This window comes from Grus americana, chromosome 3 (assembly GCF_028858705.1).
Source record: "Grus americana isolate bGruAme1 chromosome 3, bGruAme1.mat, whole genome shotgun sequence".
NCBI classification, from domain to species: Eukaryota; Metazoa; Chordata; class Aves; order Gruiformes; family Gruidae; genus Grus; species Grus americana.
The window spans coordinates 91,906,571-91,930,457 of record NC_072854.1 but is presented as its reverse complement, the minus strand read 5'-3'; the positions used below and the strand labels follow the sequence as shown (position 1 = coordinate 91,930,457).

The 23,887-nt window shown below is 57.9% G+C and overlaps 2 protein-coding genes across 3 annotated transcripts; both read left to right on the top strand.

The window, feature by feature from the left end:
- Window positions 1–165: 165 nt before the first annotated feature.
- On the top strand, window positions 166–13,702 carry NFKBIE (NFKB inhibitor epsilon). The gene is made up of 6 exons (XM_054822763.1): window positions 166–681; window positions 11,296–11,398; window positions 11,866–12,097; window positions 12,269–12,357; window positions 12,639–12,887; window positions 13,206–13,702. The coding sequence occupies exons 1-6, from the start codon at window positions 326–328 to the stop codon at window positions 13,269–13,271; spliced, it is 1,095 nt and encodes a 364-aa protein (XP_054678738.1). The 5' UTR covers window positions 166–325; the 3' UTR covers window positions 13,272–13,702.
- Window positions 13,703–15,295: 1,593 nt separating this feature from the next.
- SLC35B2 (solute carrier family 35 member B2) lies at window positions 15,296–22,480 on the top strand. Of its 2 annotated transcripts, none has more exons than XM_054822760.1 (4): window positions 15,296–15,515; window positions 18,395–18,588; window positions 18,882–19,042; window positions 20,290–22,480. In XM_054822760.1, the coding sequence occupies exons 2-4, from the start codon at window positions 18,432–18,434 to the stop codon at window positions 21,226–21,228; spliced, it is 1,257 nt and encodes a 418-aa protein (XP_054678735.1). In that variant the 5' UTR covers window positions 15,296–15,515; window positions 18,395–18,431; the 3' UTR covers window positions 21,229–22,480. The 2 variants fall into 2 exon arrangements, with proteins under 2 accessions (XP_054678735.1, XP_054678736.1); XM_054822761.1 differs by lacking the exon at window positions 15,296–15,515 and adding an exon at window positions 16,514–17,499.
- The last annotated feature ends 1,407 nt before the right edge of the window (window positions 22,481–23,887 follow it).

Sequence of the window (23,887 nt, the reverse complement as noted above, 5' to 3'; positions counted from 1 at the left end):
TGCCCACGGGTGGATTTTCTCCCTCCTAGTGCTCCTGCGCCGCCCCCGGACAAAGCGGGCGGGGAGAGGCAGCCCCCCGTTTAGGGGGCGCAGCGGGGTGCCGGGGCAGCGCGGCGGGGCGGTGGCGGGGGGGAATCCCGGGCAGGCGGGGCCGGGCGCGGCTGAGTCAGTGCGGGCAGGGGCAGGAGGAGGAGCCGCGGAGCCTTAGCCTCCGCGCCGGCCGCCGCTCGCTGGCTTTCCGGCCATGAGCCCCCCGGCGCCGGGGCCGGGGTCGGGGTCGTGGTCGGGGCCGGGGCCGGGGCGGGCGGGCGGCGGGCGCTGAGCGATGTCGCGGGCGGCGGGCGGCGAGTGCCGCAAGGAGGCGGCGGGCTGGGAGGGCGAGGACGGGCAGTGCGACTCGGGCATCGAGTCGCTGCGATCGCTGCCAGGCGGGAGGGAGACCCCCGCCGCCGCCGAGATATCCCCCGCCGCCGGCGCCGAGACCCTCGCCGAGACCACCGCCGCCGAGATCGCCGCCGCCGAGGAGCGGCTCGACTCCAGCTACGGCTCCGGCGCCCTTCCCGAGGCTCTGCCCGGGCTGCCGGCCGCCTGCTGCGCCGAGGAGCCGCCGCCGTCGCCGCTCGAGGGGCTCAGCCGGCAGCAGCTGGAGGCGCTCACCTACGTTTCGGAGGACGGAGACACGTGAGTGACGGCGGCCCCTGCCCTCCCACCTTCCCCGGGGGCGGCTTGCGAGCGCCGGACCCCCCCAGTCCCGGGCTTGGCCCCTCGCAGCAGGCTGGCTGTAGGGAGCCGGTGCCTAGAAATAAACTGGGCTTTATTTGCAATGGTCCCCAGCCCTCTCCCCAGGAGCATACGTTCAGCTGGGCTGTGAAGGACTCTTCGAGCCCCCATCCTGAGAGCGTCCTGCTTTGTGCTGTGCCCGGATGCTTGGTACCCTGGTGTGGGTTTGGATGGGTGACCAGTGGGGCATCCAAGCCAGGTCCAGCAGAGTGAGCAGGGAGAGGCAGCCCAGGCAATGTGGCACAGAACGGACCCGCCGTAGGAAGCCAACTTCCACTTGCTATGGGGACGCTAGAAACTAGAAGGTGGTGTGGGAGCAAATCAAGCCCCCGCCGCTGTGTCTTACCCAGAGAATGCAACATTTCCTCCCCGATAGGGAAGGCTTTGCTGTGTGAGATGGTGTGTAATCAAGAGCCGAAACGAGATTGGCTATGCAGGGCAAGACCTAGAGATAGCTGTGTTAGGGCCACAGATGCTGCTCAACTGAGCAACCCAAGAACTATTTGTTCTCAGGTGGAAATCGCCTTGATTTGCCAACCCGCCTGCACAGCCGCAGCTTTCAGCACAGTTGTGACGCACGCCCCGCTACGGGGCTGCCCTCCTCAGCCTCTGTGACGGAGACGAGTGTTTCTCTTAATGAGGGGGGGCTTCCCACATCCGTAATGCCCTCTCAAGGGCAGAGGCATCACGCTGAAGGTATTTAGTTTGGCTTCTGGTAACTGCCTTCAGCTAATCACGACTCTTTCCTGTCGTACGTTCCCTCAACGGAAGGTTTTCATCATTATTGCACACACAGAGCATGAGCGAAGCATGCTCGCAGCTGAGAAAGGCAAAGCTTTGCCCCAGACCCAGGCTGGAGTTTAATACTGAGTAATGGTACAAGAGGAAGAGAAACTAAGAGGCACTGACACGAGCAAGCAAATTTCTTCAGTAGCGGGAGCAGCAAGGAGGCTCGGTCCTTGCCTGGCAGAGCACATCTGGTTCTGAGGCTGAAGATGAGCTGGGAGCCAGCCTGAGTGTTTACTTCCCGGTTAGCAAGGAGCCTGTGCATCTGCTAATTAGTTCATTAATGCTCACTGTGGGATCTGCTCCAAGGATTGGCTGGAAGTCTAACGGCAAGCAAGGTTAGATTAAACCCAGCCTCCCACGCTCCCTAGCCGGTCGCCTCAGTAGTGCTTTCTAGTCCTGTTCTATCTACAGGCTGGCTCTGGGGCTGGACGGCATGGAGGAGCTTTGCCACCTTTCCCAGCTGTAACGCTAGACCCAAGGTGCCCGCAGAGCGAGCCAGGGGCCTTTTAAGCAGAACTGCAAAACTTACACTTCAGAAAAGCCTCCTGGGCTAGTCCGTCGCAGTGTGCCCAGGACTCCCCGATTGCTTTTCTTTCGTGAGTCTGGTAGATGCAGCTGCTTGGAGATGCTTTTGCTGCTTGGGGCTCTCTTGTAAGGTGGCTGAGCCCTTTGCTTGTCAAACTTGCTTGGCCAGAGCCTAACAGAAGCATCTCATTAACTAGGGAAACATTAATCGGTGGTGCCTTGGTTACTGTAGGCAGGAGAGCGCTCCAAATGGTTGCAGTTGCTCTTCTGTTTTCTCTCACTCACAGTGCAGTTCAGAACAGGAAATCTGTAAAGAGCGAGGGAGGGAGGGAGGGAGCAAAAAGTCTGACGGTGCTGCAGCTTGCACAGCTTTGGGCTGGCCATGTCCGTGCAGGAGCCAGCTTTCCTGGGATCTGCTCCCAGTGCTGGAGGGAAAAAAGTATTCTTGTGGTTAGAGCGGTGAGGCTGTGGATTTCTGCCTCTGCTATTCCTGTCTCTCCCCCTGACCTTGCGGGAGAGGTAGGTGGCATTTATATTTAGAAATGCTGAACATCCACCACTCGGTTGATGCAAACGGGGACTTTGAGCACCCAGAAACTCATTGAACTGCCACTGGTTTTGTATGCGAAAACAAGTCGGGGCTGATAGTAATGCTAAAGTCTGAGGAGCAGTTGCTCATCCGGTGACAGAAGGTCCCCAGAGAAAAGGAATCAGATGGCCACAGGCTGCATCCCTTTCATCCAGCCAGAAAAACCCATCAACTTCTTTTCATCTCCGTCAGTGGCACATTTTCTTGTGTGTCTTGCTTGAACATCTGCCACAAAACAGCTCCAGGCCGAGAATTAAAATCATACGACCATTATATTTCAGAAGACTCGGGCAACAACACTTTCCTGTAATTGTAATTCTGAAAATACAAAACATTCAGGGGTTTTGACCAAGTAGTTCCTGTTTCCTCAGTTGCCCTGGCTGGTACCGAGCGGAGAGGAGCATCAGACTCACACAAAGGGAGCTGGCAAAAGTCTTGGCTGTCCATCTGGCAGAAGTCTTGGCTGTCCGTAGCTCCCCTGGGCTTGCCCACCCGTGCCACCTCAAGGTGTGCCTGTGAGGGGGCCGTGTTTGTTGGCCTGCCGCTTGTGGGGAAAGTGTACAAGGTGGAGGCAGAGGCAAGGAGCACGTGCTTGGGCGGTTGGAGCGTCAGCAGGATCTTCCTTGGATACCTTCCTGTCTGCCTCTGCAGGAGAGGAGCGTTAGCTCAGGCAGGGTGAAGCAATGGGGCTCTTTCTGCGCTCAAAATTAGAAGGGGTCCCACTTCTAGAGGAAGGAAATTGGCCAACAGGGAAAATGTGGGTGTGATGGCCAGTGAAATGTGGGGGTGCTGTTTTCCAAGAATCATTTGCCCAAGCGTCAGCCCCCATGACACCTCCCCAGTGCCACTGGCAGTCCCTCTGCCTCAGGGAAGTCAGAGCTGCTGTAATCGGGCACCGGCACATCAGTCCCTGAGAGAGCAGCAGAGCTGGCATGGCAGGAGAGGTCAAGGAGGAGGAATGGGGTGACAGGTGGGTGCACTCAGGGCAGTGATATGTATCCTGCTTATTCCACAGCCAGGCAGAGAACAAGACCCATGTGCTCAGGCTCAAGCAGTCTCCTCCAAGCATCTGTCTTTTCCCTGTGAACCAAGCGGTCTCCTCCAAGCATCCGTCTCTTCCATGTAAACCAGCTCCTTTTCTGCTGAATTGAGTCCCAATGGGACTGCTCTGCGTGGAAGTGAAGAGAGGGGCTTTCCAGCTGCAGGCATGGCTAGCTCTGAGCAGGCTGCAGGCAGCTTTATTGCTGTGGCCCGGCCTCCAGACAAGCTCATCCTTTATTAGGATTCACAGAGGAAACCCCCTTCCTCCTGGCCTTGCCAGGCAGATGCATGAATCCAGTGTCTTGGGAAAGGGGTGGGTGTGGGACCAGCTCCTTTGAGGTGGGATGGGATGGGATCGCCTGTTGCATTCCAGCACAAGGGAAAACCTCCCCGTTTGCTTGGGCTTATGGCAGCCTCTGCCAACTCTGGAGAAGCAGAGTTGATTCATCAGTGTGGAGAATTAGGCTGAGCTTCCTCTCTCTAGGACTGTATATTCTGTCTTAAAAACCGTTTCCCTTTCTGCCCATGCTGGTCGTTGGGCCACACACCAGTTTATGCCGTTGGTACCTGATGCCACGGTGATAGGCCACTTGGGCAGCTGGGTAGAGCGCGTGCAGTCTTGATCTGGGTCCTCTGGCCATGCCGTGCTGCGAAAGGCTGGGGGCTGCACCTCCGCAGGAGGGTGGCTGTCTTCTGCACGGGGCTTGGTATGCAAAGCAGTGCGGCTCCTCTGCGGGGGTGAAGGTCGGGGGTCTCCAGCTCAATCACGGGAGGGAGATCTTGGCCTCCTTCAGATGGAAAATGGGACCGAGCGGTTTTGGTTGGGTGCATGTTTCGGGCAAGGAGGGGAGCAGAGGAAGCCTGACTTCCTCCTTCCACCAGAGACAAGTGCTGCCCCGACTGCTGATAAGAAATCACGTGCCGGTGACTTGTGGGCTGAGATGCCTTAACAAGGGCTTGGGGACAGTTAATCAAGTAAAATTGGGGCCCCACGGGAGGTGATGTTCTGAGTTCTCCTCCGCGTGATGGTAGTTAAGGGGCCTTCCCTGCTGAGCCCTTGCCTGTGTGGGTAGCCGTTGAGTGTGAAGGCTCATCTAGAGGGGCCAAGGGCCACTTCAACCGTTGAGTCGTAACCCTCCCATCTCGTGTAGCTCTGTGCTAGAGATCTTTCCCATGCAGGGGAATAGAGGTTGTCCCCATTCAGGCTGCCTGCTCTGATGTGGCTGCTTGCTCGGTGCTTGCCCTGCTGAACAGGGGTGTTGCTGAACCCCCGTACCCCTGGATCCCAGCGTGTGTGCCTGGGAGAACGCTTGGCGTGTGACAGCAAAGGGAAAGCACTGTGAATGAAGAAAAAAGCAGAGGACTGGAGAGACACAGTTTTAGGAGAAGGATTAAAGAAGTTCGATGCAGAGAGCACACCTGGTTGCTGGTCAGGCTGGGAGTTCCCCCTGCTCAGCTGGGCTGTTGCTGGCTGCCCAGCAGCGGGATGGCCGTGGAAGCAGGGATGCTCTTGGTTTTTCCAGAGGGGCTCCTAGCCTGATTGCCAGGGGAGTTTGAGTCCATCCTGGGTTACTCCCAAGCACACCGAAGTTGTGGGGCAGAGAAGAAAATGAGTCCTAACGTGGGGCTGGCCAGAGGGAGAAGGGAACCTACTGCGTCCAGCTCCCTGTGCCTGGACTCTCAGTGCTTACTTTGTGTGTGCTCAGGAGTTTGGTGGGCAGGGGAGGGCTTGGTGCTCCTCCAATCCAGGGCAGGCAGATCTACACAGGCTCGTTTAGGATGCCCCAGAAGTTGCTGGCTGCCATGGGGTCACACACGTACCGCCTTGGCGTAAGGTGGGTAAGTCCTGGCAGCCCTCTGAGATCATGCAGGCAAGAAGAGATTTTTTTTTTTCCCTGTTCAGATGACTTCAGGCTAGCCTGGAGGAATTTTCTTCAGACTTTCCGCCTGCATAGGTTTGCCTTGGAGCTGGGGAGAGGCACAGGGAACTTCAGCACAGAGGAAGGGAAAGAATGGCTGGAAATTTCCATGTCCTGGGATGCAGAAGCCTGATGCCTGGCTGTAACAGATCGGTCAAAGTGGGGAGGGCTTCAGGTCCTTGCACTCTGCAGGCGGGCTTGGCTGCTGCCGGGAAAAGCTTGAGCTCAGCTAAGTTAACAAAGCAAGTTTTGATTTTTGTTGGTTTGGTTTTTTTTTTAATACAATGTGGATAAAAGAGGAGTCAGATGTGACTGTGTAGGAGGAGAGGCCGTGGGGTCTGAGCTGTCAGAGTGGTTACTGGGCACCTCTCAGCGAGCTGCGTGGGATGCTCTCTGCATCCCAGAGATGGGAAGCCCCTCTGACTGGGGCAGATGCAGGGCTGACGAGGGACCCTGAGACATCCTAGACCAATGGCTGGTGCCTCATTAAAAGAAAATCCTGAGGCAGTGAGGTTATGTGTGCGGGGCTGTAAATGATTGTTAGGGTGTGTTGTAGTGGCTCTGGCAAAGTCCAGGCACTGTCCTCTTGCAAGAGGCTGTTCTGACCTAAAGATATATCTGTGTGTACGGAAACTGTAGGACGTATTTTCCTCCTGATGAGCAAGAATGGGAATTTGCTCCATTTGAAAAAGAGTTGCCACAGCCAATGGACTTTCCAGGATGTTTGCTGCTTTTTTTGCAATCATTCATCTCGCTTCTTGGCCCGTGTCTGTGAAGCCAGCTCCATCCACCTGGGATGGGCTGACCTGCTTTCTGGCTTGGCTCATCCCTGCAGTGATGATATTGCAGGACAGACCCCTCATTTTGCAGGGGGCAGTCTGCGTGCAGCTGATGTTTAGTGTTTCTGCAATCCAGGACCCACCACCAGCTCACGAACAGAGCAAGATGCTTAAACGTGTGGGTGCAGGGTCTAGAGGATGTAAGGCCAGGGGTGCCAGGTGGGTGAACAAGGGCACCTTCATCTCCCCACCTCCTCCTCCTCCTCCACCTCACTGAAAATCGAGACACCTGCAGCCCTCTTGCAATGCCACCCCTGCCTGTCAGCCTCCAGCACCCCTCATCCGCCAGCACGCAGACCAGACCCTCTGCAGAGCACCACAAGAAAGGTGGAGGCTGCCTCCCCTGCTCGCCCATCGCTTCCCACCCGTCCCTCTGGCCCCAGGAGCAGCAGGCTGGGAAGCTGCTGCTGCCCAGGCTGGAGATCAGGGGGGCTGAACCCAGTGGCTGAAGGGGCTTTGCCCAGGGAAGGGGAGAAGAAACGTGCAGAACAGGAGACCCAGGGTAGGAGCAAAGGACATGAGGATGAGCCTACAACCGGCTGGGATTTGCTGCTCCACTGGAGCTGCCAGAGGGCAGCTGGCACAGTTTTATGGAGCCAGGCAGCATCACATTGGTATGTGGGGAGGAAGGGTGTCGGGCTCGGCTGGCGGAGGGCTGCAGGGCAGGATGGAGCTGTGCTTGCTGAGCCTGCTGGCAGAGGTTCATACTGATGGCTGAGGAAGCGGTTAGCAGCACAGGTTACAGGGCTGGAACAGGAGAGCAGGGTAAGCGTGGAATTCCCCTGCTGTTTTCCTCCTCCCTCGCTCTCCTCTCTATAGCTGCTGGGGCCATTTCCTCCCCTGAACAAGTTTCTCTTGTGCAAATTGTTTGCATGATTTCTACTGCTCCACTCAGCCAAAATAAGGAGCCAGGAGCAAACTGTTCCCACTGTGGACAGAGACCTTATCTAGAGAGGGAGAAGAATTTGTCAAAACAAATTCTAAACCAAATGCTGGATCCCTTGTCCTCAGTGCTTTGGGGGTGAGATGGTGAAGGGAGAGGCTGCTTTGAGGACAGAGTGTCTTGCCCCACAGATGAGAGATTTGCATAGTCAGCCCTTTTACTAGAGGGAGGGAAGAGGATAGCCAGAGAACTGCTGGAACTTCATCAGTTCTGCTTCTGTGTCAGAGCTGGGTGTTGCCCTTACCTTGCCACTCCTTGTCTCCAGTTGCATGTATCCTCAGACGTGGACACTTTTCCTACCAGGTGCTTGAGGTCACTCAGAAGCCTGGGAGATAGACAGCACTGTGGAAATGGGTGTTCTGTGCCTAAATGAGGACCACCTTGAGCATGGCAGTGCTTCATCTTCAGACCCGGGGACATCCCCAGAGATGGCCCTGACCCCTTTGCTCCAGGATCCTTATCTCTCTGGTGATAAGTAGATCACCTTGTGCCAGGGATGCCCTGTGCAATTCAGAGCGCTAACGAGTCCCCTTGTGCCAGGATGGAGCTGGTGAGCAAGTGAAGAAGCTGAGTACAAGCCCAGCAGTCTGTACTCTTAGGCTGACTCCTTCCCCTGCCCACAGCTCCTCCATCCCCTGCCATTTCCAAAACTTCCTGTTGGCCTTTCCAAAAGTCCCCCTGGGCACCCACCCCTGTGGCTGCAGGCAGGAGCGCTGCAGGCTGGAGCACGGGGAGGGAAGGAGCAGGCAAGCAGAGCAAGGCAGAGGAAAAACCTGCAAGCAGCTGAGAGGAGGGCAGGGGTCCGAGCATGGTGGGGTGAAAGGCTTGTTCTGGCAAAGGCACAGGGCCGTGGCTGGGTGAGGAGGGGTGTCTGGCAGCAAGCGGGTATCTCTCCATCGCTGCACCCTGGCTCGGGGGCTCAGCTGTGAGCGCTGCGTGCCAGCATGGAGCAGCGTGTCAGCGGTTGGACCGTGCAGCTGCCATGGCAGAGAGAAAGGTATGCTTGTAGCCTTGGCCGGAAGAAAGTGGAGATTGGCACGATGCCTGCGCCTCAGGTCTCCTGGGCGTGGGAGGTTTCCTGGGTTAGCAGCAGACAATCCTGATTCCTGCTTGGCATCCCTGCCTGTGGCACAGAGTGCCTCGGAGCGCACGCGCTCTTGGTGGGCTCTTCCCATCCCGGTGGTCTTGCTGCGATTCCCCTGAGTAGCTCATGGCTCTTGCAGCCCTTTCAGGAAGTTGAGGGCTGGCAATGAGGAAAGGGGGGAACAAATGCAGAAATGAAAGCGTGGGAGGAGGCTGCACCAGGGTGGAGAAGGAAGAGGAAGAGGGGGGAAAGCAATCCTTCGAAGCAGGCACATCCCAGCTTCAAGGTGAAAGCTTGAGCTGTTGCCGAGTGGGGATGATCGCCTCCGCAGCATAGATGCCCAAACTTGCTCGGTGTCAGCCCAGCCCCGAGTGGCTCTGCTGCCTCGTTGAGCTGCAAAGCCACCCAGCCAGGAGGAGTGAGGTGCTGGCGGTGGCGGAGGGCTGTCCGGGGTTTCCACCTTTCCCAGGTGACTGCCCCACTTGTCTCCACGTGACAGCGCAGCGTGGCGTGGGTCGTGGTGGAGGGGCCAGGGGGATTCCTGGGGGTGTGGGGGGTTGCTGCGGGGGAGCGCGACCCCGGATGCTGCTCTGTCCCCTGGGAGCCCAGCGTGGGTCTGGAAAGTGAAAGCAGCAGAGGTTTAAAGTTCAAGCCGAATTGCCTTGGAAAGTCCCCCATCTGAGCAATCTTATCTCTGCCATACCTGAAAAAGGCAGATCCCGTGGCCTCCTCCCGCACATGGCGCCTGGGAGCAGGTTTGGAGAAACAGGGGCTGTCCCTGCAAGCGGGCAAAGGACACCTTGGTGCAGGTGCCGCTGTGGGGACCGGGAGCCTGATGCAAAACCCAGCAGGGAATCTCCCTGCCCTGATCATACCCGGGCTGAGGCCAGTGAGAGCGCACAGAGGGGAGAGGTATTCTTGCAGCTGGTCTCCCAGCTCTGCCTTGCTCCGGCCCGCAGCCAGCCTGGCCTGGGCCCCTTGGCTGTGCCCCTGCCCCATGGTCCACTGAGGGCAGCCAGACCCTGCCCGTGGGGCCACTCGTCCCCAATTCGCAGCCCCCTCACCTGCCCCGGGGAGTGCCAGGGGTGAGGGGGCACCCCATGGCTGTGTGGAGGCAAATGTGGGTGGCCTCTCCTTCCCGCGGGAAATTCCCTGCCGCAGCATGACCCGGGGCTTCCCCAAGGATGCAGCCTCTCCTGTCAGCCTCTCCCCTGGTGGCAGGGCGAAGAGGAACCGGCCTTCTTTTGCCACCAAAAATGGAGCTTGGCTGAGGGTGCCCGGGATCCTGGGTGATGGCTTGACCCTTGGGCAGCACTTGGTGGGAGGTGGATAAAGGACATTTTGAGGACTGGCCTCTGGGCTCCTCATCGCACCTATGTTATCCCCGCAGCTGGCGAGAAGTCAGCCCTGGCCCTGCTTCTTTGCTGCAACACTTTAGGGCCAGGCCTTGCCTTCCCGCCTGCAGAGGGATGCTGTCCATCCCCCACATTGCAGGTGGCACCCCGAAGCTGGGCTGTCTGGTGAGCAGGTTGTCTTTCTGGGGCTGGCACAGCTCTCGCCCTCCATCCCTTGTCCCTGCCCACCTCTACCAAGCAATGTAGGTGGCAGGAGCCCAATTAGAGCCCGGCCTTTGACTGGGAGCTGATCCCTGCTGGAGATAAAAGCTACCCAGGGGCCTCAGCGCAGGCAGTGAGGAGGTAGCAGGAGGCTCAGCTCATGCCTGCCATGCTCTGCAGAGTGGGAGCTGCTGCCCGCTCCTTGCTGCTGCCCACTCCTTGCTGCTGCCCACTCCTTGCTGCTGCCCGCCATGGCTGGGGCTGGCCCAGGGGGGCTGCCCTGTGGTGGGGGGCCAGTCCCTCTGCGCAGTGGGGCCCGGGAGTGCAGCAGGTCATCAGAGGAGACTGGAAATTCCCTTTCGGCTCTGCCTCCGTCGCGCTCTCACTTCTGTTCTGACTGTGCCAGGAGCCGGCATCAGACCCGGCTGGAAATAAAACCTCTCCTTGGGCTGGGGGACTCCAGGGCTGCCCGTCCACCCCATGGCCATGGGGACCACAGTCCTGAGGACATGGGCTCCCTGCTGGCCACCGAGATCTGACGGCCACGCCTCTGGTGTCCCTCTGCACCAGCGGGCTGCATGCCAGCCCTGCCGCGGCAGTGCCGAAAGGGAAGGATGTGGGGGAGAGAAGAGGAAATTGGTGTGGGCCAGCAGATCGTCTGGCATGGGGACTGTGCCATGCAGGTGATCTTGGACCGGCGCCGGACTCCTGCCCAGCTTTGGCTGCCTGCCTTTGCAGAGGGGAAAGCAGAAGTGCAGTTCGCAGCCGGCAGTGGGGAACTGGAATTCCCCGGGCAGCTGCCAGAGCTCAGACCTCCCTCTGCAGCCACCAAACCCAGCCCTTGGGCTCTGCAAAATGCATCCCAGGATCTGCGGACCTGCTCCAGTTGGAGGCCTGGCTTTGGGCAGTGCAAGGTCCAAGCCCCGTGCATGCTGTGAGGCCCAAGGGAGGACCCTGCAGTGCTTTGTGGGCACAGGACGGTCTGTTCCCTGTGGGGATTGGCGTGAAGGACTGGCCTGGGAAGCCTCCAGCCATGTTCCTGCCTTGCTCTGCTGCTGAGCTTCTGCCGGGAGAGGGCAGGATGGAGGAGCTCCAAGCTGGTGGGGAGGGAGGGGGAATGGGGGAGGCGGGGATGTTATTCCTCCATGTGGCAGCGGAGGATCTCTGCTTCTGAGCACTCAGGACTTACTTTTCCCCCCCCCCCTCCTGTCCCCTTTATCCCTTCTGTAGGTTGGTTCACCTGGCCATTATCCATTGTGTCCCAGCTGTGGCACTGTGCTGCATTGCTCAGCTGCCCAGGGAGGTGCTGGAGATCCAGAATGATCTTTTCCAGGTATGTGGATGTGATAGGCAGAAGATGGGAGGAAGGCAGGTGCCGCAGACTGCTCCCTGGATAGATGCCCCATCCATCTGCCCTTTCCCCAGGACCCCCACCTGCTTCCTCCAGAGCATGTGAAAGTCCCATATGAGGAGCCCATTTTCAGGGAGGGGAAGAAGGGTATGGCAGATAACCTGAGAGAGAGGTGTGACAGCTCCCAGCACCATGGTGAAGTGGTCCTTTACAAGGCCCCAGGACTTGCCCCATGGGTGATCCTTGAGCTGAGGTATGGGGGGGCAGTAAGCCGTTTGCACCCCCCACCTCCCCATGTCAGCCACACTTAACTCCAGGACAGGGACAGGCTCCTGTGCGGCAGCCTGCCCGTGCCTCCAGGCTGACTCCTGTAAGCTAGCATTGCTCATCACACTTGGCTTCCTGAGGGGCATCCCCTCCTTTCCTAATTTCTGTCCCCATCTCTCTAGACCCCGCTCCACCTCGCCGTGTACCTGGAGCAGCCCAACGTGATCCAGGCACTGATCCACAAGGGAGTGAACCCCGGGCTGCAGGACCGCAACGGCAACACCCCGCTGCACCTGGCCTGCGAGCAGCAGCGCCTGTGGTGCGCCAAGCAGCTGCTGCAGGGCTCAGCCCCACCGGAGGGCACAACCCAGCCCCACGGACACCACCAGGACCTGCAGCTCCAGAACTGGCAAGGTGAGACCTGGGGGCAGGCCAGTGTGGAGCCAGTGACCGGGTTGGGGCAGAGACTGTGAGTTGTATATGCAGGGATCCGGGAGTGCAGCAGGGTGGGCATGGGGCCGGAGTTGGTGTGACTCGTGGTGGTCTGGGCTGACTGTGGCTCTCTGTCCTGCCTCCCCATCCCAGGCTTGGCCTGTCTGCACATCAGCACCTTGAAGGGGAACATCCCAATGATGTCTCTGCTGCTGGAGAGTGGCGCCAACATTGACGTTCGGGTAAGGCTGGGCATGGTGCGATGTTTGGGTAAGGCTGGGCACAGTGCCGTGGCTCCCTTGGGCACTCCCTCTGGCCTTGGGGCAGGCACTGCTGTGGGGCTTGGAGGCACTGAATTTTGAGGGAACAGAGAGAAAAGGTCCTTGAGGGACTGTTGGGTGCCGTGACAGCAGTCAGGGTGGGGACCGCCCCCTCTGCATCCTGTCACGGGCGTGCGGGTGGGTGCTGCGGAGCTCATCTGAAGGGACCCCGCACCCACACCCTTGTGGTCTGCGGGTTGCAGGAGGGCACGAGCGGGAAGACCCCGTTGCACCTGGCTGTGGAGTCCCACAACCACAAGGCTGTCCAGTTCCTGCTGCGCAACGGGGCATACGTGGATGCCCAGATGTACAACGGGTGCACCCCGCTCCACCTGGCTGTGGGCCGCAAGGATGCTGCCATTGCCGCCATCCTCTCACACTCCGGGGCTGACACCCTGCTGAGGAACATGGAGAATGAGACAGCCCAGGACCTGGCTGATGGCAACGACGATGTGAGTCTGCACGGGGGGAGGCCTGTGGCTCTGCAAGTGTGTCAGGGGGTGCAGGAGTCAGACGATTTGGGAGGAGCTCCTAGGAGGAGTTTCTAGCCATGCCCGTCCTCCCCATAGGGTGCAGGTGTTGGCTCTGGGGGTGTGTGAAGTGACTGCCTGTTGCCTCGAGCCCTAGGGAAAGCCCAGCCAGGGTTTCTTGGTACTTGCCTTGGGAGGTGGGAGGCTGCAGGGCTGGTGGGGCAGTTCTGAGCCCCTCCCCCAGCCCCGGTGGAGACATGACCCTGGATCCTTACATTTCTGCACCCTTGGCCTTTGCAGCTCCTCGCCTTGCTGCACTTCGATGACCTGAAGATCTCGGGGAAGCCTGTTGTGTGCTCTGAATGAGAGGCTGGACTCCTTTGGCCTGTTGGACAGGCTCTGCGCTGTTGCCCTGCTGCCCGCTGGGACCTTGCCTGCCTGCACTTCAGTGGGAGCAGAGCCACTTTGGGAGACGTTATCCTCCCACTTCCATCACTGGAAAATTTTTGTTGGCCTCAGGCTGCCTTCTCAGAGGGAAAAAGGTGGCACTACGAACACTACACAGGGAAGGCTTTTCTTTTAGTGTTTGTGCCCTGCAGCAGAACTGAATTTCCCCTCCCTGCCATGGGTCTGACTTGTGGAGCTCTCCAGCTTACCCAGGGAAGGAGCAGGAGAGGACTCCTTTTCACACTGTACGGTGGATGGAGCATCCTCTGGCACCCCAAACGCCATCAGAGTAAGTGCTGGGCGAAGAGAGTTAGCACTCAGTCTAATAAACCTTTGTTCTTGCTGCGGGCACCTGAAGTCTTGTGTGATCTCACCCACCCCGCTCCCCCGCAGCAGTGGGAGGCTGAGCATTACCGGGGCGGCCAGGGAACATGAGGGCTGCAGGGGCTTCCCCAGCCCCCCCACTCCCTGGGGTCCTGCTCCCTCCCCTCACACAGCAGAAGGTGAGCAGGAGCCCAGGGGGTTCCCCACTTGCAGAGCCGTTCCAGTGCTCAAGGTCAAGGCTGGGGGATGCCAGCCTGGTGCTCCATTCCCGTGCTGTCCTGCCGGGTGTCTGGCATCGGGGCTGAGGACAGAGCGTAGGAGGTACTGGAAGACCAGGTCGTGGATCCCTGCTTCTGCTGCCGTGCCTGACATCTCGCTGCCTTACTGTGGCACAGTTTCCTTTTCTGCAAAGAGGATAGAAACATCCTGCCCCATCTCCTGGCTTGGGAGAGTGTTAAAAAACTTAGGGCATGGGTCTTCCCTGGGTTTTAGATTCCCCCAGGCCAAAAGCAGAGGAGACAGCAGGGTTATCTCCACATCCCTTCTGTTGTTCAGCTCCCCACCCTTCCCTGCCCCCTCTCCAAGCCAGAGGAGCACGTGCGACACATTAGGGAACCAGCAACAGAAGGTGCTGTGGGAATGGAGACGCTGAGCGGGCCTGACCCCACCTCAGCCAGGGAAATTCCCCACTTGCTGCCTAGGAGCAGCTGCTATTGTTTGGGGCAAATCCGGGATGGCGCAATTGCTCGAGATGCTCTGGAGTGAGCCGTTGTTTTCCTCCTCCCTTCTTGGAAAGACGGATAGCAAGGGAATGCCTCCAGGAAAGCAGCACGGGCGGGCTCCCCCCGGCCTCTCCGGAGTTTGCCTGGTCTCTTCAACAGCCCTGGGCTGGATTGCTCCATTTCTTTTGAATCTTTGCCTCTCACCTTCTGACAAGGCCTACACCCTGCTGCAAACAAACCATATTCTGCTCATGGTTCCTGGCCAGCACCTGCCAGGAGCAGGTGCCCCGTGGGGCTGCTCTGGTGCCACCTTCACAGGGGACGCGTGGCATTTCCGGCTGGCCCAGAGCGGGAGTGACGGGCTCTGCAGGGCAGCATGGTGGGGCCAGGGCTGCAGCTGGGTGGGAAGGGGAGGAAAAAGGCAGAAGCAAGTGATCTACGCTTCTTTTTTTTTAAATAAATTTCTTTTTAAATTAGTATCCTGTAAAATATTACTCGGTGGCCACCTGGTGGCCGCAGCCAGCCCTGCAGCCTTGCCTGGGGCCGGGATGCGGGGTGCGGGGCTGGGGGAGCGTGGGGCCGGGGCTGGAGAAGGCCTCAGCCTGCCCCGCAGCCCCCGGGCGCTGGGAGCGGCTGCGGTGTGTGCCGGGGGAGGGCTGGGCGCTCGGCGGCGGCCCCGAGCTCCGCAGCAGGGACGGGGGGAGGCCTGGGACGGAGGGATGAATGTCAAGGGCTTCTGCACCGCAAGCGGGTTTTTTCCCTGCATCAGGCTTGGCTAGAGCTGAGCGGCAAGCGTAGGTTTAGCGTGTCCGGAACCGAAGCGGTGGGGGCGGCGAGGGCCGGGCCTGGCTCTCCTGGTACTCGGCCTGGAACCGGTGCGTCCTCGGGCCGGTGACTTCCCCTCACTGACTCAGTATTTTCCGCTCCGGCGCGGGGGGAAGGGATACTGACATGTGGGGGCTCAGCGCAGCCGGGGCCTGGCGCGGGTACCGCGGCCCCTCCGCAGCGGCAGGGGGCGCTGTAGGGCGCCACCGGGCGGGAGTTCCGCCGCCGCCGCCGCCGCCGGGAGCGGAGCCGAGGGGAGCCGGCCGGGGCCGGGGCCGGGGCCGGGCCGCAGGTGGGTAGTGGGGCCGGGGCGGGTGGTGGGCGCGGAGGGCCGGTTGGGCCGGGGGCGGCAGCTGCTCCGCTCGGCAGGGGTGGGCGAGGGCCGCGTCGCGCTGCCGGCCCGCTCTCTGCGGACGTGGCCGCCGGGCGGAGTGGCGCCCCCGGGGCCCCGCTCGCCCCGTACCAGGCTGAGCGCTGCCTCTCCCCGCTCCTGGGCCCGCCCTGGGCAGAGGCCGCTGGCGCCCGGAACCTCGGGGCAGAAAAGCCCTCGGGCGGTAAGCGGGCTCCCCGCACGCTTTTCCCTCGCCCGGGGACCCCCGGGGCCTGCCAGGCCCTGCCCGCGGCGGGGGGCGCGGAGGGTGCCCCTGCGGCCGGCCGGGGTGGATCCGGGAGCCCGGCTGCCCCTGCTAGCAGCCCCTGGCAGAGGTGGCGGTTGGCCCCGGGGGGACAGTGGCAGGCTATCCCTGCGGCCCGGGGCAGGGACAGGGAGGAGATGTAAGATCCTGAGATGTTTAATGGGGGGCCATGGACTTCTTAGCTCCATGCTTGCATTTGACCTCAGCCCTTCAAGGTGCTAGAGATGGGCTGGAGAGTAGCTGGGCTGCAGGCAGGAATTTTTTTCAGATCTCTGGCCCGGGACCCAAATTCTGCATCACAGGCAGAGGGCTGTGGCCCATCTCGGCTCTGGAGCAGTGCATTTGAGAGCTGCCTCTCCTGTGCGGCAGGGAACAGTAGCCGAGTCTGTCGTGTCGGCGCCCTGGCTGTTCTGCAGGCCCCAGACTAAGGCTCCTTTCATGCCTCAGCGTGCCGCCTGCTTGCTCTGCACAGCCCCCCCCCCTTCTACCTGTAACACTGGCATCCCTGTTCCGTCTGAGCCTCAGTGGGGAGGGCAGGGCCTGCGGCACTGAGTCAGCTCTCAGGGCCTGGGAATTGCTAGCGCAGGCATAGAGACAGCCATTGTCCCTCCATAGCCTCCTCTTCATGGTCGCTGTGGGAGAGCAGTGCTGGTTCTCCTCCTGTGGCAGCGCTGAGGGGGCCAGCAGGGGTAACCACAGGCGCAGTCGTGCTGAACAGAGCTGGCTGGCTTTTGGTTTCTGTCAGGCTGAAGGGAGACGTGGCCCATGAGTGTAGCAACCGACCCTGCCGTTTATATCTGACTTCTGCAAAAGCAAACGGCATTTCTGCCCCTCTCCCCAGCAAGAGGGCTGCAGCGATCAACCAGGGTTACTTAATATGGGCAAACCCTGGGGGCAGCTTCAGCCCCAGGTGCCTGCACCAAGCCTTGTTCTTGCATCCTGCAGCACCTGTGCAACCTGCAATGATGACCCTGCAGCAGGAGACAGGACAAGGGTGGAGGTGTCAAACTGCCTTTTCTACTGGGAGGGGGGTGGAATAGGGAGCAGGCACAGAAACCCACCCCCAGCTGTTTGTACTTCTCCCTGGGCTGGGAATTTCTGGGTCCTTCAAGTCACAGAGGGGAGATTTCAGGGTGAAACACAGCCTCTGCTTAGGTCAGGTTGTTGGACTCCAGGGTCCTGGCCACAGCAACTGAGGATAAGAAAAGCCCCTCAGGCTTTTCCCAAGGGAACAAGAAGTTGGTGGGGAGGGCTTGTACATGAAATGGCAGGGGACTTTCTTGCCTTTAAAGCTCTGTTTGTAAGTCTATGAGTTCCATGTGAGTGCTACCAGAGGTCACAGCTATATTATATTTGGGCCAGGTACACCCCTAAATAGGGCCTAAATTCCCTTGACTCAGTTGTTTTTGAGGGATAGGAGATTAACATCCCTGTCCCTTTCCATCACAAGAGTCCAGAGCTTCTGGTGCGTGTTTATGGTGTCAGCCACACAGCACCCTCACCTGGCCCCCAAGGCAATTGGGAGGCATTTTGTACGGAAGAGACTGAGGCAGGGATGGAGCATGGACCAAGGAAACCTCCTACCCTGGTGCTGGAAGCAGCAGCTTGCTGTGCGAGGGGAGGAGGCAGGTGGCCTTGGGTGTAGGAAGTCCTTGCCAGCTTGTTCATTTTGTTGTGTACCTGGTGCTCTCATTCTTTGTGTGGCCCCTGAATATCACAGGCTTGCCTCTGAGGGAGGGTACAGTGGACAGAGAAACTCCTTCAGGGAGTATTAAAGCTGTTTTAAAGCTGGCTAGGTCACCGCCTTGGGCCATAGCTGAAGCATCAGCTACCTTCTCAGGTAGTCCTGGTAAAATCCCAACCAGCCAGCTGGTAGGAAAGTTCTTTCCCAGCCTTGCTCTCTGGCTGTGTCTCACCAAGCAGGTGAGCCCTGGTAATTTCCTCTGAGCTGTGGGGAATGCCTTGGCACGCTCCCTTACAGAGCTGCATGGGGAGCGGGGGGAGGCTGGCAGCCTGAGCCCTCCCGGGCTCTCCTCCACTCAGCTGATGCAGCCGGAGGGGGAAGCTCTGAACCTTTTGCTCTCAGAGGAAGGCTGCTCTGGCCACAGGCTTGAAACATGAGCTGCTATGTAGGAGTTGCTTTTTCCATTCAATGACCTTTTCTTTTTCCACCCAGGAGCCGCACTAAAGTTTAATCTAAAAAGGTGAGGTGCGAGTTGCTCCTTGCATTTGGACTAAGGGTGTTGTCAAAACCAGGTGGTTACAACAGTACTGAAAAGTTCTCTCCAATCCTGGAAATCAAAGTCCACGTGTTCCTAAGCCAGAGCAAATATCCTTAACAGAAGCAAACATGTCTGGCATGTGCTCGTCAAATCCAGAGGGCTTTTCCTACTCTGCATGCTGCCATCATCACTGTTGTGGGTCCTGGGTGCTGCCTGCCGGTGGGGACCAGGCTGGGTGGCAGGTTGCACAAACATGCGGAGTGGAGCTGGCGGTGTGGCGGTTGCCAACCGCCTGCCTCTTTGTCTCCCCACAGATTTTGCCTTCCCCTCGTGCTGGCTTCCTTCCCTACCATGGCTACTGGTGAAGAGATCCCCCCTGCCCTGCAGGACTCGTGGGGGGACTTCTGGCTCTTCCGTTTCTTTGTTAATGCTGCTGGCTATGCGAGTATTGTGGTGCCGGGATACCTTCTCATCCAGTACTTCAAGAGAAGGAATTACCTGGAGACAGGTAAGGGCAGGAGCTTCTCTTCCACATCCTGCCTTCCTTTAAGCTTTCCACACCCTTTTGGTCAGTCCCATTCCACGCTGACAGGTCGTTTCCTCAGCCTGCTTTGTCAAACCAGGCCTGAGCTGCTCACAGAGCTGCATCCCAGCTGGCTGGGTGCTACCCTGAAACAAATTTCTCCAAGGCACCTGCACCAGAAGATGCAGAGGCTGGTAAGGAGGGAGGCTTCACCTCGCAAGCTGGTGTGGCTTGTGGTGCCCAGGCTGTGGTTAATACTGCCTCTATGTTCTCTTCAGGCCGAGGCATTTGCTTCCCTGTCATCAAATCGTGCGTGTTCGGCTCTGAGGTGAAGTCTGTACACCAGGAAGATGGCTCCCTGCCACCCCGAGCAGAGCCCACAGAGTCCTCTACAGCCCGACAGGTCTTCAAGCTGCTCTTCTGCGCTGCTGGCCTACAGGTAGGGGCCCTGTGTGTGTGTGCATGGCCATCCCACTCTAGGAGGAGGAGGTGGGCAGTGGGTTTGTGGCCGTCAGTTCCTTGAAGACCAAGGATGTGCTGCTGTCCTTGATTGGGGCAGGGTTGGAGGCTGGCACAGAGCCTCTCAACCAGGATGGTCCACCAGAGCAGCTGTGTCACCTCTAAGGGCTGTGGAGGTCCATTTAGGTGGTGTCATCTGGCTTGGGACCTCCTGTCCGTCTCATTACAGTCCTCTACAGCCATGGATAGAGAAAATTCTGTGATTCAGCAGATCGTTAGAGCTGCTTTTGTTCTGGCCCTCATGTCAGAGCAGCAGATAGTTTGAGCCCTCTTATCTCCCAGGCTCTCCCCTTTGGGTCACCTTCTGGGGCTGATGCGTCCTGCCTTGATGGATTGGATTCAAATACTTGAGAGAAATACTGAATGTGGCTACAGATATACAGGAGTTTTTAATCTTAGTTTCCCTAAGTCTTAGCTATAGCCTGAGGGCAGCTTTTTGGGTCTGTGAGGGCTAAAAATAGAAATGTGGGCATTGTGACAGAAAAACCCACACATCCCGCAGACAGCAGAAGACACCCACTCTCTGGCCTACTATCCCAACCCATTCAGACTTGCTGCAGGTCACCAAGAAGTCCTTCCATCTCTCTGTGCCTCACTTTCTTGGGAGGGGATGTGTGGTGAGAGGAAGTCTGTTACTTCTGGGAGGGGCTCAGTACTGTTGCGTCAGAAGTAATGAAGGTGACAGCCAGAACAGTGATCATCCCTGGAGGACAATTTCATCTGCTGGGTTTGAAACTAGAATTGATGTGGATGGAAGAACTGGTCCTGGGGAGTTGGAAGTGAAAACCAATGCAGAGGCCACTGGGAAAACTGCCAGGACCTGCCGCAGGGAGCTGGCACCAAAACCACAGTAGCGCATCAGTAACGTTCCCCAAGCCTGTCCGTCTGGTTCAACAGGCAGTTTAAAGCATAACTGCTTGCTGTACACCAGGATGTTTGCTTTGTGGGCTTCTCTCCACTTGAAGAGGCTGTATACTGAGCAGGTTTTGTTTGGGACAGGATGTTCCTGGTTGTAACCACACGGGACAGTGGGTTCCCTTGGGTACCTGTCTCAGGGATGAGGCAACACTGGGGCAAGCAAGGATCTCCTGGGGTCTGTTCTTCTTGGGGTTGCTTGCAGCTGCTGTTGTGGGCCCTGACTCTCCCTGTGCTCCTCCTGCTTCACAGGTCTCCTACCTCACATGGGGTGTCCTCCAGGAGCGTGTGATGACAAGAACGTATGGTGCCACCGAAACAGACCCTGGTGAGAAGTTCAAGGACTCCCAGTTCCTAGTGTTCATGAACCGCATCCTGGCCTTCACAGTGGCTGGTCTGTACTGCGCCCTGACCAAGCAGCCGCGCCATGGGGCTCCTATGTACAAATACTCTTTTGCCTCCCTCTCCAACATCCTTAGCAGCTGGTGCCAGTATGAAGCACTCAAATACATCAGCTTCCCCACCCAAGTGCTGGCCAAGGCCTCCAAAGTGATCCCAGTGATGATGATGGGAAAACTGGTGTCGCGCAAGAGTTACGAGTACTGGGAGTACCTGACTGCTGCCCTCATCTCCGTGGGGGTCAGCATGTTCCTGCTCTCCAGTGCTCCCAACAGGCACGTGTCCACTGTCACCACTTTCTCAGGCGTAGTCCTCCTGGCTGGCTACATAATCTTCGACAGCTTCACCTCCAACTGGCAGGATGCCCTCTTCACCTACAAGATGTCTCCCGTGCAAATGATGTTTGGCGTCAATGTCTTCTCCTGCCTTTTCACGGTGGGCTCACTCTTGGAGCAGGGTGCCTTGCTGGAGTCATTACGCTTCATGGCCCGCCACTCAGAGTTCACAGCCCACGCTGTGCTGCTCTCGGTGTGCTCCGCCTGCGGCCAGCTCTTCATCTTCTATACCATCAACCAGTTTGGGGCAGCTGTCTTCACCATCATCATGACACTTCGCCAGGCCTTTGCCATCCTCCTCTCCTGCCTCATCTATGGGCACACTGTCACTGTTGTGGGTGGGCTGGGCGTAGCTGTTGTCTTCATGGCCCTCTTCCTCCGCGTCTACGCCCGCAGCCGCATGAAGAAGCGCAGTAAGAAGCTCCCACCAGGCGAGACCCCTGTACAAAAGGTCTAAGGAGCTAGGGCCGTGGCATTTAAGCCGTGCCTGCTGCCCTGCCTCCACTTGGGGGCATTTGCTTGATTTCTCAGAACCTGCTGAGGAGCAGGTGGTGTATGGATAGGCTGGACCAGTGACTCACTTTTCCACCTGCTTTTCCTGGGAAAGGGGCTGGAACAAGCCCAGGGAATGCTCTGGGCTGCCACAGCTCCAAACCTTTCCGTTTGCCTTAATGGGTCAAAGACTTCCACCCAAGGCACGGGCCTGGGGGCTCGCATACTAGAGGGAAACCAGCATGGGGCTGCTGGTACTCCTGCCCCACCTCTGTTTCAGGGCTTCTCTCCGAAGTCATTGATGAACAAGGGAACTTTTTTCTTTTTCCCTGGCACCATCTTGCCTCCGGCAAATGCTCCTCCATTTCTGTCACTGCTACAGAGCTCAACAGGAGGAAAGGGCAAGCAAAACACTAGCTTTCTTTTTGAAACACTTCCATGTGAGGCAAGTCCTAAGCTGACCCTGTCCCAAGGTGGGGGAGCTTCTCAGCCCTCCCTCCCAGGAAGTGCTCCAGGTAAGGCAGGCACAACTAAGGGAAGAGTTCCCAGCCTGTCCTACCCCAGGCCTGGGATCTGCTCTGGGAGGGCACTCTGCAGTGAAAGCCAGTACCTCCCCATTTGGTTTTATCAGTTCCTTGTCCCTGCTCTGAGATACTTTTTTTTTTGCTCTCCTCGGCCCAGGCTGATTTTTTTAATGCAGAGACTGAGGCTGGCCGGTACAGTTCCCAAGGCTTGCTGAGTTTTAGGTTGCTTTTTGGTTACATCTGCTGTTGTCACAGGCCAAAGGCTGCGCTGCCCAGAAGCCCCAGCATCGCCTTGGGGTGTCTCAGTGCCACACTTTCTGGGCTTTGTAGTTGCCATTCAGAGAAGCACAAATAGTCCCTCTTCTTCCTGCCAACTGGAGGCATCAGCCCTGGCTTTCCTGGGGCCAGAGCCCCACCTGTGTCTGGAGGGCTGAGAGTTGGGGCAGAGCCTGCTTGCAGTGCCTTGATCCTGCTCCATGGGCAGCAGGGGATGGAGCAAGTGGGCACCTGCTCCTCAGGTAGCAGGGGACAGAGCAGTGGAAGCTGCTCTTCCCCAGGAGCCTGGGTTTTACTGGTTAACCTTTTTCTCCTCAACACAACCTGACTGTCAAGTCAGCAGGTTTTGGTACTTTTGAAAGGCAACTTTTTTCTCTTTTTATTTTATTAAATTAAAAATATGCTGCATATAGTGCCCTTGAGGTAAATGTTTTTATTTTTTTACCTACATACGTGCACAGAGGGAAGAGAGTTCCCAACCCTCCCTGTGCCCCGAGTCTGTGGGACAGCAAAGTCAGGTATCAGCCAGGGTTGGACCCTGACAGCTGCTGAGAACAAGATCCTTGCACACACAACTGAGGAGCATAGCCGGATTTGGACCTCTGCTTATGCTGGTGGGCAGCAGGTAGAGGAGCTGTTAGCCTAAATCTGGTTTGGCTCCTGGGTTCCCTGCACAGTGCAGGTTGGGCAGGCCTGATGTTATAGCTGCAGGCTGCATAGCTAGATAGAGATAGCACAGAGACCTCCTGAGCACTTGCCAGCCAGGGCTACCAGTGCTGTAGCAAAGCCCCAGAGGAGCCCATCTTTTACAGGGTGCGTCTGCACCAAACACCAGCTCCACAGGCCCCACATCAGAGCCAGGGGAGGCCTGGGGTGCGGATGGTACATCCCCCTGGTACCTATGGGAGACCTGGTGAAGAACCTTGTCTGCAGGCCTAGGCGATCTGGTCATGGTGAGGTCTGGGGTCAGAGACAGACCTTGGACTAACAGAGAAAGCAGAGACTCGGGAGAGGCTACAGGAGAGACAGGAGGGGACTAGGGACAGGAGCTGCTTTTCACAGTCCTGAGTTAGCTGAGCCTGCAGGGGTAACAGATCTGGTGCTGAGCACAGTCCAGGCTTCAGAGCACTTGACTCTCCAGCAGAGTTTTACTTGTGCTGCTTTTCTAGCTCTGAGCTCTTTAAAGTACCCATGCAGCCTCACAGCTGTTTATCTTTCCCCCACAAATTCGCCCAAATGTCTGCCCCCACCATCTGCTGCCATCAGAAAATGGAATAGATTTTGTTTTTTCCCTTTGGTCAAAAAAAAAAAAAAAAAGGTTGTCTGCCAGGTTGGGAATGGGATCCTTTTTCTAATTTAAACATAGATTTAAAGAAAAAATTAATGAAAAAAAACCCAAACCATTTTAAGTTAAAAAGAATTGACTTTACCAATTATTTAGCAAAACCTCCCTATCCAGAGAGAAATCTTACTTTTAAACAATTTTTTTTCTCCTGTCTCAGGGAAAGAAAACCACCCTGGAGACATTTGCTAGCTCAGCTCCAGCACTGCCCCAGCAGCCTGCACCTAAACAGCTGCCACACTGGTGTGCAACACTGGCAGTGCCTTGGTGTGCAACGAGGGACTCCAGCAGTCTCTGCCTCCTCCCTCCCTGATGAAGATGGATACTGGCTAAAGCCCACACCATTTTCTGCCTGTGGCTGCTGGCAAGCGGCCTGCAGGAGAACTTGATGTTGGTGTCACTTTCCCCTGTCAAACCCCAGGGGCCACTGTGGCCAAGGGTGACAAACCCCGCTCACAGGGTGTGCGAGAGGCATATGAATC

Bases quoted from the DNA above. Each gene is read 5' to 3' on its own strand.
- NFKBIE (XM_054822763.1), top strand. From the start codon at position 326: ATGTCGCGGGCGGCGGGCGGCGAGTGCCGCAAGGAGGCGGCGGGCTGG. The intron at 12,098-12,268 runs GTGAGACCTGGG...TCCCCATCCCAG, and splicing joins GCAGCTCCAGAACTGGCAAG to GCTTGGCCTGTCTGCACATC. The intron at 12,358-12,638 runs GTAAGGCTGGGC...TGCGGGTTGCAG, and splicing joins GCGCCAACATTGACGTTCGG to GAGGGCACGAGCGGGAAGAC.
- SLC35B2 (XM_054822761.1), top strand. From the start codon at position 17,414: ATGGAGCATGGACCAAGGAAACCTCCTACCCTGGTGCTGGAAGCAGCA. The intron at 17,500-18,394 runs GTAGGAAGTCCT...GTCTCCCCACAG, and splicing joins GGAGGCAGGTGGCCTTGGGT to ATTTTGCCTTCCCCTCGTGC. The intron at 19,043-20,289 runs GTAGGGGCCCTG...CCTGCTTCACAG, and splicing joins TCTGCGCTGCTGGCCTACAG to GTCTCCTACCTCACATGGGG.